We start from the raw sequence: 13,385 nt of genomic DNA, 5'->3' as shown, positions 1-13,385 counted from the left end.
CTCTGCAGTGCCTACTCACCCTTACTCTCTCTCTGCAGTGCCTACTCACCCTTACTCTCTCTCTGCAGTGCCTACTCACCCTTACTCTCTCTCTGCAGTGCCTACTCACCCTTACTCTCTCTCTGCAGTGCCTACTCACCCTTACTCTCTCTCTGCAGTGCCTACTCACCCTTACTCTCTCTCTGCAGTGCCTACTCACCCTTACTCTCTCTCTGCAGTGCCTACTCACCCTTACTCTCTCTCTGCAGTGCCTACTCACCCTTACTCTCTCTCTGCAGTGCCTACTCACCCTTACTCTCTCTCTGCAGTGCCTACTCACCCTTACTCTCTCTCTGCAGTGCCTACTCACCCTTACTCTCTCTCTGCAGTGCCTACTCACCCTTACTCTCTCTCTGCAGTGCCTACTCACCCTTACTCTCTCTCTGCAGTGCCTACTCACCCTTACTCTCTCTCTGCAGTGCCTACTCACCCTTACTCTCTCTCTGCAGTGCCTACTCACCCTTACTCTCTCTCTGCAGTGCCTACTCACCCTTACTCTCTCTCTGCAGTGCCTACTCACCCTTACTCTCTCTCTGCAGTGCCTACTCACCCTTACTCTCTCTCTGCAGTGCCTACTCACCCTTACTCTCTCTCTGCAGTGCCTACTCACCCTTACTCTCTCTCTGCAGTGCCTACTCACCCTTACTCTCTCTCTGCAGTGCCTACTCACCCTTACTCTCTCTCTGCAGTGCCTACTCACCCTTACCTCTCTCTGCAGTGCCTACTCACCCTTACTCTCTCTCTGCAGTGCCTACTCACCCTTACTCTCTCTCTGCAGTGCCTACTCACCCTTACTCTCTCTCTGCAGTGCCTACTCACCCTTACTCTCTCTCTGCAGTGCCTACTCACCCTTACTCTCTCTCTGCAGTGCCTACTCACCCTTACTCTCTCTCTGCAGTGCCTACTCACCCTTACTCTCTCTCTGCAGTGCTACTCACCTTACTTCTCCTGCAGTGCCTACTACTCTCTCTCTCTTGCAGTGCCCACTACTCCCCCTCTCACTTCTCTCTCTCTGCAGTGCCTACTCACCCTTACTCTCTCTCTGCAGTGCCTACTCACCCTTACTCTCTCTCTGCAGTGCCTACTCACCCTTACTCTCTCTCTGCAGTGCCTACTCACCCTTACTCTCTCTCTGCAGTGCCTACTCACCCTTACTCCTCTCTGCAGTGCCTACTCACCCTTACTCTCTCTCTGCAGTGCCTACTCACCCTTACTCTCTCTCTGCAGTGCCTACTCACCCTTACTCTCTCTCTGCAGTGCCTACCCTTACTCTCTCTCTGCAGTGCCTACTCACCCTTACTCTCTCTCTGCAGTGCCCACTACCTCTGCAGCCTACTACCTCTCTCTCTCTGCAGTGCCTACTCACCCTTACTCTCTCTCTGCAGTGCCTACTCACCCTTACTCTCTCTCTGCAGTGCCTACTCACCCTTACTCTCTCTCTGCAGTGCCTACTCACCCTTACTCTCTCTCGCAGTGCCTACTCACCCTTACTCTCTCTCTGCAGTGCCTACTCACCCTTACTCTCTCTCTGCAGTGCCTACTCACCCTTACTCTCTCTCTGCAGTGCCTACTCACCCTTACTCTCTCTCTGCAGTGCCTACTCACCTACTCTCTCTCTGCAGTGCCTACTCACCCTACTCCTCTCTGCAGTGCCTACTCACCCTTACTCTCTCTCTGCAGTGCCTACTCACCCTTACTCTCTCTCTGCAGTGCCTACTCACCCTTACTCTCTCTCTGCAGTGCCTACTCACCCTTACTCTCTCTCTGCAGTGCCTACTCACCCTTACTCTCTCTCTGCAGTGCCTACTCACCCTTACTCTCTCTCTGCAGTGCCTACTCACCCTTACTCTCTCTCTGCAGGAGTTCTTCCTCAGCAAGAATTCGTCCATCAGGGAGTTTGTTTATTATATGGCAGTAAGTCACCCTTCTTCTTTTCCTTTATCATTGGCCTGTATGTAGATGTGCCTCATTATATCCTGCAATGTCTGGGACTGTTGTTAATTTTTCTTTATTGGTGAAGATTGATGTGTCTTTTTATTGGGCTTATTGTGTGAGTGATTTCAGGGTTGAGTGCCTCAGCTTTTTCCTGTTTCTCTCAGAGGGCGAAGGTGCAGGAGCTGAGTGGCCTGGGCCCCTTCACTGTGTTCGCCCCCCCGGGGCCCCTGTTCAGCGAAAACGTGAGGGTGTTGTCTGTCTGTCTGTCTGTCTGTCTGTCTGTCTGTCTGTCTGCCTGCCTGTCTGTCTGTCTGTCTGTCTGTCTGTCTGCCTGCCTGCCTGTCTGTCTGTCTGTCTGCCTGTCTGCCTGCCTGCCTGTCTGTCTGCCTGTCTGCATGCCTGTCTGCCTGCCTGTCTGTCTGTCTGCCTGCCTGCCTGTCTGTCTGCCTGTCTGCCTGTCTGCCTGTCTGCCTGTCTGCCTGCCTGTCTGCCTGCCTGTCTGTCTGTCTGTCTGTCTGTCTGCCTGCCTGTCTGCCTGTCTGCCTGCCTGCCTGTCTGTCTGTCTGTCTGCCTGCCTGCCTGTCCTGTCTGCCTGTCTGCCTGTCTGCCTGTCTGTCTGCCTGCCTGTCTGTCTGTCTGTCTGTCTGTCTGCCTGCCTGCCTGTCTGTCTGCCTGCCTGCCTGTCTGCCTGTCTGCCTGTCTGCCTGCCTGCCTGTCTGCCTGTCTGCGTGTCTGTCTGTCTGTCTGTCTGTCTGCCTGCCTGTCTGCCTGCCTGCCTGCCTGCTCTGCCTGCCTGTCTGTCTGTCTGTCTGCCTGCCTGTCTGCCTGTCTGCCTGTCCTGCCTGCCTGCCTGTCTGTCTGCCTGTCTGTCTGCCTGCCTGCCTGCCTGCCTGTCTGTCTGCCTGCCTGCTGCTGCTGCCTGCCTGCCTGTCTGCCTGTCTGTCTGCCTGCCTGTCTGCCTGTCTGCCTGCTGCTGCCTGCCTGCCTGCCTGTCTGTCTGCCTGTCTGTCTGCCTGCCTGCCTGCCTGTCTGTCTGCCTGTCTGCCTGTCTGCCTGTCTGCCTGTCTGTCTGCCTGCCTGCCTGCCTGCTGCCTGCCTGTCTGTCTGCTCCCTGTCTGTCTGCGTGTCTGTCTGCCTGTCTGCCTGCCTGTCTGCCTGTCTGCCTGTCTGTCTGTCTGTCTGTCTGACTGCCTGAGTGAGTTCTGGCAGGTAGTCCAGGTGTGCTTCAGTGGCAGGTGCTCCAGGTGAGTGAGTTCTGAGCGGTTCTGTCTGTCTCAGTGGAGTCAGTGGCGAGCTAAGGGAGTGATATCAGACATCATGCGGTACCATGTGGTGTCCTGCCGCACGCTGGTCCCCGCCGACCTGACCAAGCCCAGGAACCTGACCACGCTGCAGGGGGAGCCCCTGTCCATCACCTACTCCGAGGTAACCCCCGGCAACACTCCGCCCCCAACTCACCCACCCACCCGAAAACACGCGCGTGTTCACATGCTAATGCACTGATAACGACTCAATTAATATTAAATGATAATGGATGAAATGATGAATGTTAATGATAAAAAATAATGAATATGAATGAATAAAGAATAATAATGAATATTTATCTACCATGTGACCTTCTTGCAGGACACCATATTCATCAATGGGAACACTAAGGTGGTGTTCAGTGACTCTGTGAGTTCCAATGGCATCATACACATCATCGACGCTGTGCTGGTGCCTGAGAGCGTGCAGGCCGTTCTGAACAACCCGCAGGCTCCGCCCACTCCAGGGGTAAGGCCATAAGCTTCGTTCCTATTGGACTGTCCTTCTCAATCACATTCATATTCAGTGTCTCAGCATGAGGTTATGACCATTGCATGATGGGCAGGCCGGTGTTCTAGACCAGTCAGTCCAGTTTGCGTCCTCATCAGTCTCGTCTTATCGCCCTCGTTGTATCATTCTTTCAGCTGTGTTCTGAAACGTGTCTCTTTCAGCCACAGAACCTGACAGATCTGGCCAAAGTCCACGGTTATGCCACTTTCACCAAGTTGCTGGAGGTCAGTGTCATTTGCGCGGGACTGTCTCCCAGCTTTGAGGCGGTGTTAGTTAGCGTCTCGCGGGCGGTGCTGAACGTCTGGGCTCTCCTCAGGACACGGAGGTGCTGAACCTGGTGAACGACCGCATCCACCAGCCGGTCACCTTGTTCTGGCCCACGGACAGGGCCATGGCCGCCCTGCCGCAGGAGCAGAAGGACTTCCTGTACAGCACGCAGAACCGCGCCCAGCTCCAGGAGTACCTCAAGTACCACATCGTCCGGGACGCCATGGTGAGTGCTGCCTCTGCCGCTCACGTCCCCCGCTGCCACTTCCTGTGTGACTCAGTTTCCTCTTACCTCACTTCCTGTCGCAGGTGTTCTCCTCTGCGCTGGTCTACGCTCCTCTGAAGACTCTGCAGGGCTCAGACCTGAGCGTGAAATGCGCCGGCGATGACGGCATAGTGAGTGTTTGTGATGTCACTTCCTGTGTGATGTCACTGCCTGGCTGTGGGTGCGTGCGCAAGTGCCGCTGAACTCTGTGTGCAGGGACACACGCACACAGGACATTAACCGTGTGATATGTGGATGAGAGACATGCAGCGTGTTCAGATTCACACACCCCACTAGGTTAGGCACCAGCCATGTACGCAGGTGAGGATAGTAAAGCAGCTTCCTGTTTGCTAAGCCTGTGCTCTTCCCCGTCTCCCAGGGAAAGCTCTTCCTGAATAACAGGAAGTGCCAGATCCTGCAGAGGCAGCTGCCCTTCCGCGGTGGAATTGCTCACGGGATCGACTGCCTGCTGACTCCTCCCAGCCTGGGGGGGCGCTGTGACACCATAGACACGCTCACTGTCAATGTGAGTGCGGCACTATAGACACCAGCACGGCCTCAGCAAGGCCAGCCTCTTCCACAGTTAGTCAATGCAACGTAAACCACTATAAAAACACAGTGAATGTACGGAAGAATCATTTCTTCTCTTCTCCTGCTCTGCTGCAGAGCCCCTGTGGCCGCTGCAACAGACCGTCCAGATGTCCCTCTGGAAGTAAACTAAAGGTGAGCCTGCTTCTGTGTGTGACCCTGCTTCTGTGTGGCTGACCCTGCTTCTGTGTGTGTGACCCTGCTTCTGTGTGTGAGCCTGCTTCTGTGTGTGACCCTGCTTCTGTGTGTGACTCTGCTTCTGTGGCCTGCTGGTGACCCTGTCTGTGTGTACCCTGTTCTGTGTGGCTGACCCTGTCTGTTTACCTGTGTGTGGACCCTGCTTCTGTGTGTGACCCTGCTTCTGTGTGACCTGCTCGTGGGGACCCTGCTTCTGTGTGTGACCCTGTTCTGTGTGTGACCCTGCTTCTGTGTGTGACCCTGCTTCTGTGGACCTGTCGTTGACCCTGCTCGTTGGACCTGTCGTGTGTGACCCTGCTTCTGTGTGTGACCCTGCTTCTGTGGTGACCCTGCTTCTGTGTGTGACCCTGCTTCTGTGTGTGAGCCTGCTTCTGTGTGTGACCCTGCTTCTGTGTGTGACTCTGCTTCTGTGTGTGACTCTGCTTCTGTGTGTGGTGACCCTGCTTCTGTGTGTGACCCTGCTTCTGTGTGTGACCCTGCTTCTGTGTGTGACCCTGCTTCTGTGTGGGTGACCCTGCTTCTGTGTGTGACCCTGCTTCTGTGTGTGACCCTGCTTCTGTGTGTGACCCTGCTTCTGTGTGTGACCCTGCTTCTGTGTGGCTGACCCTGCTTCTGTGTGTGACCCTGCTTCTGTGTGTGACCCTGCTTCTGTGTGGCTGACCCTGCTTCTGTGTGTGACCCTGCTTCTGTGTGTGACCCTGCTTCTGTGTGTGACCCTGCTTCTGTGTGTGTGACCCTGCTTCTGTGTGTGACCCTGCTTCTGTGTGTGACCCTGCTTCTGTGTGTGTGACCCTGCTTCTGTGTGTGACCTGCTTCTGTGTGGACCCTGCTTCTGTGTGTGACCCTGCTTCTGTGTGTGACCTGCTTCTGTGTGTGACCTGTTTCTGTGTGGACCTTCTGTGTGGGTGACCCTGCTTCTGTGTGTGACCCTGCTTCTGTGTGTGACCCTGCTTCTGTGTGTGACCCTGCTTCTGTGTGTGACCCTGCTTCTGTTGTGACCTGCTTCTGTGTGTGACCCTGCTTCTGTGTGTGCCTGTTCTTGGACCCTGCTTCTGTGTGTGACCCTGCTTCTGTGTGTGACCCTGCTTCTGTGTGTGACCTGCTTCTGTGTGTGACCCTGCTTCTGTGTGGCTGACCCTGCTTCTGTGTGTGACCCTGCTTCTGTGTGGGTGACCCTGCTTCTGTGTGGCTGACCCTGCTTCTGTGTGTGACCCTGCTTCTGTGTGGCTGACCCTGCTTCTGTGTGGGTGACCCTGCTTCTGTGGCTCGCGGGGTGTGGGGTTTTTCGGAGATGGTTGTTGGCTGATTGACGTCTGTTCTCTCCTCCCTGCACGTCGCAGGAGAAGAAGAAGTGTGACCTGGCCGTGGTGGGCGCGGCGAAGATGGCGGGCTGCCAGGCCGTGTGCACCGTGGTGTTCTGGCGCTCCAAATGCTGCGGCGGCTTCCACGGCCGGGACTGTCTGGGTAGCCGCCGCGCCCCATTTCGGCCCTGCTGGGGCAACCCCTCTGCCTGTTTCTGCGGCGTCACACACTGGCTCATCCCCCATGATGCTTTGCTCTTGTGTTGTTCTGTGTCCGCCCCCAGCCTGCCCCGGGGGACCGAAGTCCGTCTGCAGCAAACACGGCAAGTGCGACGAGGGCCACTTCGGGACGGGCAACTGCACGTGTGACCCCGGGTTCCAGGGCGTGGCCTGCGAGCTGTGTGACCCGGGACGCTACGGGCCCAGCTGCCAAGGTGGGTCACACCAGCCCTCCGCTGCCCCCTAGTGGACGTGCCCTCTAAACCTCCAGTCAGACAGAGTGAGCAGACAGTGTGTGAACAGTGTCGCTGGGTACGCAGCCACTTAGCCTAGCGTGTAGCGCAGTGAGGCTGCAGAATGTGTCCAGCCTTAGGAGGCGCGTTGGGTGTGTGACCCCCCCCTTTAGGAGATTCACTGGGTGAGTGACCCTCTCCCCCCCCCCCCCCCCCCCCCCAGCCTGTAACTGCTCGGAGCACGGCTCGTGCCAGGAGGGCAGGAAGGGGACCGGATCCTGCTTCTGCGAACAGGGCTGGACTGGGAAACGCTGCGAGAGCCCATTGGGTAAGCCCTGCACCGCTGCCTCATCAACAACACCAGCAGCCTCACCAGCTGGTCTGTGATTGGCTCAGCTTGGGCTCTTACGTTGCTGTTTAAACCTGTTTTTTGTGCTCAGTGGTGCAGCCCGTCTGCTCCCCCGCCTGCTCCCCCGACGCCGTGTGCAAGGAGAATAACACCTGCGAGTGCAAGCCCTTCTAAACACGAAGTGAGGACGCACTTCACACTGCACCGCCATCAGCACCAGCCACCCCCGCACACACACGCCACACACACCACAGCAACACACCTTCTACCCTAACCCTAACCCTCACCTGCACCCGTGAGCCAGACCGCCCGCACACACACTCTCACACACACACCTTCTACCCTAACCCTAACCCTCACCTGCACCCGTGAGCCAGACCGCCAGCACACACACTCTCACACACACACCTTCTACCCTAACCCTAACCCTAACCCTCACCTGCACCCGTGAGCCAGACCGCCCCCCACACACCACACAGCCACACACACACGTACACACACCACACACTCACTGCACCGTGAGCAGACGCCGACACACACACGCCGCAGCACGTACCACACACACACACACACACACACACTCACACACACACCCACCTAACCAACCAACATGCACCGTGAGCAGACCCTGCACACACACTCACACACCACCTTCTACACAACCAACCACCTCACCTGCACTACAGACCCTGCACACACACTCCACACACACACCACCACAACTAACCCACGACGGAGCAGACGCCAGCACACACACACGCGCGCGCACGCACGTACACACACACACACACACACAGACACAGGAGGCAGACATGCACACACACGCATAGAGACACAGGAGACACACACACACACGCACAAACACGCACATACGCACACACACACACACACACACACACACACACAGGAGGCAGACATGCACACACACGCACAGAGACACAGGAGGCAGACATGCACACAGACATGGAGCACCCTGAATAGCCCTTGTTCTCATGGTCATATGATGTCACTTCCTGTCCCCCCCCCCTCCCCAGTGGCGGACCTGTGTGCCCAGCTGAACGGGGGCTGTGCGGCCGAGTCCAGGTGCACGCAGAAGGGTGTGAAGGTGACCTGCGTCTGCCCGAAAGGCCACTCGGGGGACGGCTACGTCTGCCTGCCCATCGACCCCTGCGCCGCCGACGACAACGGGGGCTGCCATGAGCACGCCACCTGCAGCATGACGGGCCCGGTGAGCGCCCGCGCCGCGCCAGCCCTGCGCCCTGCGCCCCCCGCCCCGCCCGCCTCACCCAGGGCTCGGGTCAGGATGCTTTTGTAGTAAAGTCATAACTGTGTGAAAAACGTGGAAAAGGACTGGAATGATATAATGTGTGTGTGTGTGTGTGTGTGTGTGCGCGTGCGTGTGTGTGCGCATGTGTGTGCGCGTGTGTGTGTGCGTGTGTCCCCGCAGGGAAAGAGGAAGTGTGAGTGTAAGACTGGTTACATCGGGGACGGCCTGAACTGCGATGTCCGGGATCTGCCAATCAACCGCTGCGCCCAGGGCAACGGGCAGTGCCACTCGGACGCTCAGTGCACTGACCTGCACTTCGAGGGTGAGCCCCGCCCACCTTCCCTCCCCTTCAGCACACGCTTTTAACCCTGTGAAGAGCGGCTCTGTGGAACGTTTTTGAAAAGGCAGTGTTCTGGAACTCCAGCAGCGACTGTGACATCAGCATTACAAAGTCCAGTTAAGAACAGTCTTATGACATATGTGTGGTCTCATACCTGAAAGGGGTGCTGATATTTAGACAGGTGAGCTAATGCCCGCTCCTCCACGCAGACACGAAGGTGGGCGTGTTCCACGTGCGGTCCCCGCTGGGGCAGTACCGTCTGAACTACACCGAGGCCCAGGAGGCGTGCCGGGACAGGGGGGGCACCATGGCCTCTTATGTGCAGCTGTCCTACGCCCAGGAGGTGGGTGCACCCCGATCGCTATGCCCCCCAAACCTCACCCCACTCATTCTACCCCCCACATCGTACCTCACTGCCCTGTGTGTTTTACAGGCTGGGTTTAACATGTGCTCGGCTGGCTGGTTGGAGAAGGAGCGGGTGGCCTACCCCACCACCTTCTCCAGCCCCAAGTGCGGCTTTGGCCACGTGGGCATCGTGGACTACGGCCCCCGGGTCAACCTGAGCGAGACCTGGGACACCTTCTGCTACCGCATGCAGGGTGAGCGGGGGGGGGAGGGGGGGCTAACCTGGCGGTGAGCTAGCAGGGTGAGCGGGGGAGGGGGAGGGAGGGAGGGGGGGGGCTAACCTGGCGGTGAGCTAGCAGGGTGAGCGGGGGGGGAGAGGGGGAGGGAGGGGGGGCTAACCTGGCGGTGAGCTAGCAGGGTGAGCGGGGCTAACCTGGCGGTGAGCTAGCAGGGTGAGGGGGGGGAGGGGGGGCTAGCCTGGCGGTGAGCTAGCAGGGTGAGCGGGGGGAGGGGGAGGAGGGGCTAGCCTGCGTAGCTAGCAGGGTGAGCGGGGGGAGGGAGGGAGGGGGGCTAGCTGGCGGTAAGCTAGCAGGTGAGCGGGAGAGGGAGGGAGGGGGCTAGCCTGGCGGTGAGCAGCAGGGTGAGCGGGGGGAGGGAGTGGGGTAGCCTGGCGGTGAGGCAGCAGGGTGAGCGGGAGGGGCTATCCTGGCGGTGAGCTAGCAGGGTGAGTGGGGGAGGGAGGGGAGGAGGGGGGCTAACCTGGCGGTGAGCTAGCAGGGTGAGCGGGGCTAACCTGGCGGTGAGCTAGCAGGGTGAGCGGGCTAACCTGCGTGAGCTGCAGTGAGCGGCTACCTGCGGTGAGCCTGCAGTTCGCCAGTCTCGCGTTAAACGCAGTCTCTGTGTCTCCGCTCTAGACGTGCAGTGCACCTGTAAGCTCGGCTACATCGGCGACGGGTACGACTGCACCGGCAACCTGCTGCAGGTCCTCACCGCCACGCCCGGCTTCTCCAACTTCCTGTCCGTGAGTGTTTCCCTCCGAGGTTTTCCCTTTCCCAATTCCCTTTTTTTTACGTCACTATTAAAGGTGTTTCGGGACTCCTACTATCTTTACTTTTTTTTTTTTTACAATTTTTTCTCCCTCTCCCTCTCTCCCTCTCTCCCCCCTCTCTCCCTCTCTCTCTCTCTCCCCCCTCTCTCCCTCTCTCTCTCTCTACAGCAAATCCTGAATTACTCCCGCAGCTCTGGGCCCGGCCGGGAGTTTCTGAGCCGCCTCAGTAACATCACCCTGCAGTCCACCCTGTTTGTGCCCGACAACAGCGGCCTGGACGAGAACAAGGTCAGGGGTCACGCGGGGGTCAGGGGTCACACTGGGGTCAGGGGAGCTGTGTGATAAAGCAGGACTGACCAAGGGGAACGAGGAAGTCCAAACATAAATGAGCATACCTGTAAAAACACAGGATTCCCAGACCAGCCCAGGCACTTACTACACTGTATGAGAACAGCTGCTCAGTCACCTGGGCCACAGAGCCAGGCCTGGGTAACGGAATACGCCTGCACTCACGCAGTATCCTGATTGGCCCTTGTGTTGTTCTGGGGGCGGGGCAGACCCTGTCGGAGCGGGACATCGAGTACCACCTCTCGGAGAGCGGAGTGCTGTACTTCCAGGACCTGACCAACGGGACGCGGATCAGAACCCGTCTGGGACACTGGCTGCGTGTGCTGGGCATCTCCGACTTCCGCAACGCCAGCGTGCTGGTGAGAGGAGCGCCGCACCTCACCTCACACCTGGATCAGGGGTCATGTGACCGGGTGAAACGCGCGATTGGTCAGCCCTGTTATGAGGCATGACGAGTCAGATGCAACAGGGCGAGCTCTTAATGAGCTGAGCAGAACTGAGACGCTGGCTAACCCTAACCCTCCTCCTCCTCCTCCTCTTCACCCTAGACTGCCTCCCGGTACATCAATGACCAGTTCCTCATTGACTGGGACATCCTGACGTCCAATGGGATCATCCACGTCCTCCAGGGACCCCTGCTAGCCCCACCCAAAGAGCCGGAGGTGAGTGTGACCTCACTTCCTGTCTCTCCTGTAAAATGGCTTTCATTCTCTCCTCAGGTCAGTAGAGCTGAAATGTTCAGGCTAGGTTTTTGACAGTTTGGCAGAAGCCTGATTTTTCTGACAACTTACGACCCTCATTTATTATAGTTGTATACATACAGCTACAGCACTTGGATTAAATGCCTTTCTCAGGAAAATAATGGCAGTGCCCAACAGGGATTTGAACCCGCATCCATGATGAGTCAGGAGCTCAGCTCTTTAACAGTCTTTAGCAATGTCCAGCTGTCATCCCGCCCCTGACCTCCCATCCCTCCCCTGCGCTATCCCACAGTTCCACGCGGGGCACAAGGCCGGGCTGGGCATGGGGCTGCTGCTGGTGGTCGCGCTGCTGGGCGTGGCCGCGTTCGGGCTGTACCGTTTCCACGGGCAGCGCGCCAAGCCCTTCCAGTTCCACTACTTCAAGGTGAGAGCGCCCCCTGTCTGCGACACTGTCAGACTGTGCGCAGGTTATTGCCGTGGGTTACGGGACGTTGTAACGCTACCCCCCCCTGCCCCGCAGGACGAGGACGGAGACCCAGCCGAAGCCCCACAGCCTGAGGATCTGAAGCCCAGCATCTGCAATCCCGTCTATGACTCATCAGTCTCCGCCCCCGCCAGCCCCGACCCTCCCGCTGTCCCCGCCTCCCCCGCGTACTCCGCCACTCCTGCCTACCCCTCCTACCTGGGCTTCTCTGTGAGCGATATTGTAAGTGTAGAGTAACCAGATGGCCAAGTCCCTCTGTTCTTCAGCTTGCCTCAGGCCCAGCTCCATATAACAGATACTCTACAGTAACCAGATGGCCAAGTCCCTCTGTTCTTCAGCTTGCCTCAGGCCCAGCTCCATATAACAGATACTCTACAGTAACCAGATGGCCAAGTCCCTCTGTTCTTCAGCTTGCCTCAGGCCCAGCTCCATATAACAGATACTCTACAGTAACCAGATGGCCAAGTCCCTCTGTTCTTCAGCTTGCCTCAGGCCCAGCTCCATATAACAGATACTCTACAGTAACCAGATGGCCAGACAGAAAGGTTCAAACCATTTGTGCCATTCCAGCATCTTGTTTCACTGAACCCGGACCAGCAAGATGATTGACACCTTCCAGGACCAATGGCTTGGCTTGACGTGACCTCTCTGTCTTTGCAGGACGGAGACACACAAGGTCTTGTGGAAAACGACCTGCTCCAGGACAGCTGAGAGGGGGTTCTGTCTCACACACACGTCCCCAAACAACGGCCTCGTCGCACGGACAATGTGGAGAAACGTGAGCTACCTGTTACACCCACAGCAGCCACCGGAGGGCACCACTGCCACACTGTACTGTAGTCCACCTGCTAACTGAAGGAACCAGTTTTTTTTCTTTCTTGTTTTTTTTGTTTCATTAAACAAACGATTTAAAACAGTTGAAGGAAAATCGGTTGAAAGAAGACACAAACAACTTTTACCTCTGCTATTATGCCACTTGTATTTGTGTCCTCATAACTGTGTTGCTGTCAGTATGGTGAGAAATGGGGAGTTTTCATTTTAGCTGAATTATGATTAGCTGTAAATGTGAGAGAGGGCAGTCCATGTCCATTATGATTTGACAGTTATAACTGCATTCCCATTAAATGTGACAAAAGTACGTTTGAACAAAACTAAAAGTAATAAGCGTCCATCATTAATGTTTTATCATTTTATTTTCATTAAGACTGCATCACGACCATCCCAACATTCACAAAACCATAAAACCTGAAAGCAGCATTTCAAATCAGGGGGATAAAAACACGACCAAACGGATTTAAAAAGCTTTTTATGTTCCTTGTGCCAGAAATCGGCCAGTTTCAGTATCTAATGGGGATGGTGGGTTACTCAAATGGGCTGGTGTCATGTGACCTTAACCAGGGCCTCAGCCTATGACGGGGATCTCCGAACCCAGCACACCCGAGAGCCAGAAGCACAACGGTGGGGAAAACACTAAAAACACACTAAACTTAGGCCTGTATACTGCGACTCAGTCACACGTGAACAGCACACACACTCCACCTTCACTCAGTGGGGAGATTTCATTACTGAGGACACCACGACTTACCATCTGTGCTCCCAGGTGATAAACGCTTCGCACGTTGCTCTTTAACCTGCATGGATAG

General features: G+C 56.7%; 1 protein-coding gene across 1 annotated transcript in view; it reads left to right on the top strand.

Annotated features, from left to right (window-relative positions):
• Window positions 1-12,911, top strand: part of stab2 (stabilin 2) — a 39,393-nt gene extending 26,482 nt beyond the window's left edge. Inside the window, exons 46-70 of the mRNA XM_064319552.1 lie at window positions 1,900-1,953; window positions 2,139-2,216; window positions 3,253-3,399; window positions 3,601-3,747; window positions 3,951-4,013; window positions 4,106-4,282; window positions 4,366-4,452; window positions 4,701-4,847; window positions 4,988-5,044; window positions 6,448-6,571; window positions 6,693-6,842; window positions 7,084-7,188; window positions 7,301-7,382; window positions 7,479-7,504; window positions 8,244-8,437; window positions 8,657-8,798; window positions 9,026-9,159; window positions 9,250-9,415; window positions 10,076-10,182; window positions 10,378-10,497; window positions 10,767-10,916; window positions 11,106-11,219; window positions 11,551-11,682; window positions 11,779-11,964; window positions 12,403-12,911. Coding sequence (XP_064175622.1) covers window positions 1,900-1,953; window positions 2,139-2,216; window positions 3,253-3,399; window positions 3,601-3,747; window positions 3,951-4,013; window positions 4,106-4,282; window positions 4,366-4,452; window positions 4,701-4,847; window positions 4,988-5,044; window positions 6,448-6,571; window positions 6,693-6,842; window positions 7,084-7,188; window positions 7,301-7,382; window positions 7,479-7,504; window positions 8,244-8,437; window positions 8,657-8,798; window positions 9,026-9,159; window positions 9,250-9,415; window positions 10,076-10,182; window positions 10,378-10,497; window positions 10,767-10,916; window positions 11,106-11,219; window positions 11,551-11,682; window positions 11,779-11,964; window positions 12,403-12,453 — 2,940 coding nt within the window. The 3' untranslated portion in view covers window positions 12,454-12,911. The remainder of the gene's footprint in view (window positions 1-1,899; window positions 1,954-2,138; window positions 2,217-3,252; window positions 3,400-3,600; window positions 3,748-3,950; window positions 4,014-4,105; window positions 4,283-4,365; window positions 4,453-4,700; window positions 4,848-4,987; window positions 5,045-6,447; window positions 6,572-6,692; window positions 6,843-7,083; window positions 7,189-7,300; window positions 7,383-7,478; window positions 7,505-8,243; window positions 8,438-8,656; window positions 8,799-9,025; window positions 9,160-9,249; window positions 9,416-10,075; window positions 10,183-10,377; window positions 10,498-10,766; window positions 10,917-11,105; window positions 11,220-11,550; window positions 11,683-11,778; window positions 11,965-12,402) is intronic.
• The last annotated feature ends 474 nt before the right edge of the window (window positions 12,912-13,385 follow it).

Source organism: Anguilla rostrata, chromosome 19 (assembly GCF_018555375.3).
Source record: "Anguilla rostrata isolate EN2019 chromosome 19, ASM1855537v3, whole genome shotgun sequence".
NCBI lineage: Eukaryota > Metazoa > Chordata > Actinopteri > Anguilliformes > Anguillidae > Anguilla > Anguilla rostrata.
This window is presented reverse-complemented; position numbering and strand designations above follow the sequence as displayed.